General features: G+C 52.4%; 1 protein-coding gene across 1 annotated transcript in view; it reads right to left on the bottom strand.

Annotated features, from left to right (window-relative positions):
- The window catches only part of Col4a2 (collagen type IV alpha 2 chain), a 137,755-nt gene that overhangs the window by 31,022 nt on the left and 102,318 nt on the right, over positions 1 to 4,415 (bottom strand). Inside the window, exons 17-20 of the mRNA XM_005366318.3 lie at positions 3,254 to 3,307; positions 2,465 to 2,531; positions 1,820 to 1,930; positions 1,072 to 1,221 (exon numbers count right to left, since the gene is read on the bottom strand). Coding sequence (XP_005366375.1) covers positions 1,072 to 1,221; positions 1,820 to 1,930; positions 2,465 to 2,531; positions 3,254 to 3,307 — 382 coding nt within the window. The remainder of the gene's footprint in view (positions 1 to 1,071; positions 1,222 to 1,819; positions 1,931 to 2,464; positions 2,532 to 3,253; positions 3,308 to 4,415) is intronic.

Below are 4,415 nucleotides of genomic sequence, written 5' to 3' on the forward strand. Positions count from 1 at the left end.
CCTGGCCCTGAGGGGGGACTCAGGAGATGCCCTGGCCCTGAGGGGGGACTCAGGAGATGCCCTGGCCCTGAGGGGGGACTCACGAGGTGCCCTGGCCCTGAAGGGAGGACTTGAAGAGATGTCCTGCCCATGAAGAGAGAACTCGAGGAGATGTCCTGCCCATGAAGAGAGAACTCGAGGAGATGCCCTGCCCCTGAAGGGAAGGCTCCAGGAGAGATGGCTGGAGTGATCAGAGAGTTGAAATCATTTAGGAAAGAAGAACCTACATCTGAGTCAATGTCACCCAGAAAAAGAGAATGACCTCTTATTTCCAACCAGTGTCTCATACGCTAATCTCCAGGAGATGAAACATTCCCATGAGGTCATTATCAACATCAAAAGTATAACTGAACGGTACAGCTGAGAGGATGTCCAGCTCAAAACTACGGCACATGTACAACTCCTCAGTAGACAGCGTGTTCTCGACATAAGGACAGCACACACCATCACAACCTGAGAATGTACCTTGGCGGACTCGGGGACCATCCCAGCTACTATGGAGTCATCCTGGCTGACCCAGGGACCAGCTCTGCTGCTGTGGGGTGGCAGGCTGGTCCAAACCTTCATCCTCATCTACTAGATCCTTATCTACCCAGGCTCTCTGGGTCTCCTGTCTCCCTTGGCCAGTGGCTGCCATTCCTTTTGGCAGCTATCTTTCCTGTGACTTTGGCTTTGCAGTGGCAGAGATGCTGAGGGTTGTAAGATGCTGAAGCACAGAGGAGCTGTTGGTTAAGACAGGAGATACCTGCAGAGACCTGGGGACAGTGATTTCAGTGCATAGCCCCTTCTAGACAAAGCATCTTAGAGGCCCTGCTGAACTTCCTGCAGCCACAGCACACTGTGAGAACTGTGAGATTCCTGCTTCCCTACAAGCTGAGAGGCAACAGCTGTTGTCATGGTTCCGGTGTGGACCCTGGCAGTGCCCGCCACATCCTCATCCACTGGCCTACTGAATCAACTCACAACCATTTAAAAGAAAACCCTGGATGATACCCAGCTTGATTAGGCTCTAGATGAACACCAGTCACTTACCGTCTGGTCCAGGTGCACCTGCAGGCCCAGGGGCTCCTTGGAGACCTGGTTTTCCATCAGCTCCTGGTGGACCTGGATATTGTGCTGGGCGGCCTGGTTCTCCTGAAAAGCCTTTGGGTCCCATCTCCCCTGGAAGGCCTCTCATCGAATCTGAAACCCAAGAGTATTCACAGTAGGCGAGTGTTCTGATATTTAAAGGTTGCGTTAGCTTCTGTGTCACAGGGGACCACTATCAGGGACAAGTGTCATGAACCAGTTAACAGCAGAAGTGATGGCCTTAGTATGTTTCTTCACAGCTTGTCCACTTTCACAACCCTGGAACTATGACCATTTGCTGACAACATTGGACAGCATCCTGCTTCTTCCATCCTGGGACCAGCCCACACCAATCACCCCCCAGAGTCACAATCTAACCATCCAGGGACCAGACCACACCAATCACCCACCAGAGTCACAATCTAACCTTCCAGAGACCAGACTACACCAATCACCCACCAGTGTCACAGTCTAACCTTCCAGGGACCAGACCACACCAATCACCCACAGAGTCACAGTCTAACCTTCCAGGGACCAGACCACACCAATCACCCACCAGTGTCACAGTCTAAGCTTGCTGGTGCCCTTCAGCTGAGGCTACTCCATGAGGAGGAAGGATGGAGCCACAGGAAGGCCATGTGGCCAGCAAAGCCTACTGGTCCACGTCCACACCTAAGGCCAGGTACCTTCTGATGCTACAAAACCCCATTACCTTTATCTCCAACAGATGGACCTTGGGGCCCCATGGGGCCAGGGTCTCCAGGCTCGCCTCGACTTCCTGGTTCTCCATGAGCCCCTGGGAATCCTGGGTCACCTCTGGCACCTGCAACCAAGACAGATCCCTTGCAATGAGAACCATTGTCCAGGAACAAGCCCCCACACCAGAGCAAGGAGTCTGTCATCACAGGTCACTGCAGGCACCCACTTCCCGGTGAGTACCCTGAACACAGAAAGAGGCAGGTGAAGTTCAAATGCTGCAGATACAGAGGACTCTAATTTACAGCCTAGCTGGGTAAGATTCTAATAAATACAGGACATCACAGAGGATGTCAGAGACTGAGAAGACTCAGTGGCATTCTAGGTGTTAAAAACCAGAACCGTGGGTCTCCTGGAAATGCAGAAATGCCTTTGCTGACAGATGAACTGGACAGTAGCGAGTGTTGTCAGGCAGAACCAAAGTGACTGTTTCTAATGACACCTTGGAGCCCCCAGGGGCGCTGGGCTGTCTCTGAAGCTTGTGTTCTGAACACCTTCATTTTGTTTCACTTAGAAATCTGTCTGGAGAGTTTATGACTTTGTTCCCGAGAGAAGAGGGTCCGTGTGAGGCCACATCATGCACAGAAACTGCTGTACCAACCTTTTGCCAGGGATGGATGGGGTGAGTAGACAGGGGGTCCCGGGGGGCCTTGTTCTCCACGTTCTCCCTGGGGGAAAGAAGACACTATGAGTCTGGCTTTCCAGAGTCTCTTAATTTACATATTGCCCAGGAGTGGGCAGAACGTGGAACTGGTTTAACAGGGCATGTTTTCTTACTATCATCCAACCTGGACCGTCCCCATGGCAACATCTCTACCATGTGACAGTGGGGAGTTCCTGCATCCCAGCCACCAGGCAGACATAAAAGGGACCAGCACAGCATGTGTGGATCTCCTTGCAAAGTCCTTGCCAGGGGAGGGATGCTAGAAGTGGCTGGGAGACTGCTATGGTTTTGAGACTCAGACCTTCACAGTGTTGACATCTGAACCATCTGGGGGGGGGCAGCACGGAGCTGCAGGGACGCCCAACACCATCTGCTCTGTAGACTCCAGATACACCCACACACTTCCCTGCTCTCCCCAGACACATGCTCTAGCAGAAAGGGCCACCCATAAGGCTGGGTCCCCCCTCATAGCTACGCTGGATCACCTCCCTTGATTTTCCCGCCCAGCCCTTATGGTTAACTACACAAGTTCCATTCTCCATCAGTAGCTGGAGGCACCCCTCATCTTTCTGCTCAAATCCAGTCTCAAGCTTCCCTTCGGGTGGGTGCAGGCAGCACACAGACCCCTCACTCTGTGGGATCACATTAACAGCCGCCGCTCATGTCCTCTGCCCATGCTGCTTGGGTGAGGAGCAGGATAGCACCAGAAAGAGAGATATGAGTTACCTTGGGCCCTCGGGGTCCGCTGGGACCTTGGAAACCATCCAAGCCTCTGCTTCCCTGCAAGAAAGATAGGGACTTGTTATCTCCAGCTTCAGGGGGGACCTCCAGAAATCAAGCCTATGCCACTTCCACCAGCATAGCCAATGGAGACACCAAGCACCCCCTTATGCCCCCACCCCCGTGTACTGTCAACTCCCTCATGTTAGGCGCACAAATGTCTCTATAGCTGCTTTGCTTGACCCAAGAGTTAGAGTCCAGATGTGGCACTAGTGTCTGTCGATTCTCTTTCTGTTCCCAGCAGCCCTGACAGCCTTTCCTCCCTCTGCACCTTAATTTCGTTTCCAGATTGATTTCATGCGCACGAGTACTTTGTCTACACGTATGCATGTCTGCCGTGCGAGTGACTGGTGCCTGTGATGTCAGAAGAGGGGGTCAAACCCTGGACTAGGGTTACAGATGGTGGTGAATGACCAAGTGGGTGTTGGGAGCAGAGTCCAGGTCCTCTGCGAGAGCAGCAAATGCTCTTAACCACTGAGACATCTTCCAGTGCCCTCCCCTTGGTTCTTTTTCTTAGCATTTTTCTTGGTGGTTGGTGTTGAGAATATTGGGTGGTTTGTGTTTCTGGCCTCATGGTACTATGTAATATGTAATATGTACTATGTAACATGGTCCCTTGCCCTTCCATTCCTCGCCCAGCCTCCAAGTGAGCAAGAGATTGTGTAGGACCTGTCCTACCTGCGGTGACAGCCATGCTTCCTCTGTCCTCACTTTAGAGGAGAAGAGCTAGTTGCCTTGCTAGCAATTTCTTGACTGATCAGTGAGGTCACACCTGATCAATGGGGCTACACCTGACCTGAGTGAGGTCACATCATCCCATCAGTGGGATCACACCTGTTCAGTTGGGTCACATCTGATCAGTGGGGTCACACCTGGTCTATGAGGTCACATCTGGTCTGTGAGGTCACATCTGGTCTGTGAGGTCACATCTGATCAGTGGGGTCACACCTGATCTATAGGATCACACCTGATCAGTAGGGTCACACCTGATCTGTAGGATCACACCTGATCAGTAGGGTCACACCTGATCTGTAGGATCACACCTGATCAGTAGGGTCACACCTCATCAGTGGGGTCACACCTGGTCTGTGGGGTCACATCTGGTCTA

This window comes from Microtus ochrogaster, unplaced genomic scaffold (genome assembly GCF_000317375.1).
Source record: "Microtus ochrogaster isolate Prairie Vole_2 unplaced genomic scaffold, MicOch1.0 UNK7, whole genome shotgun sequence".
Taxonomy (NCBI): domain Eukaryota; kingdom Metazoa; phylum Chordata; class Mammalia; order Rodentia; family Cricetidae; genus Microtus; species Microtus ochrogaster.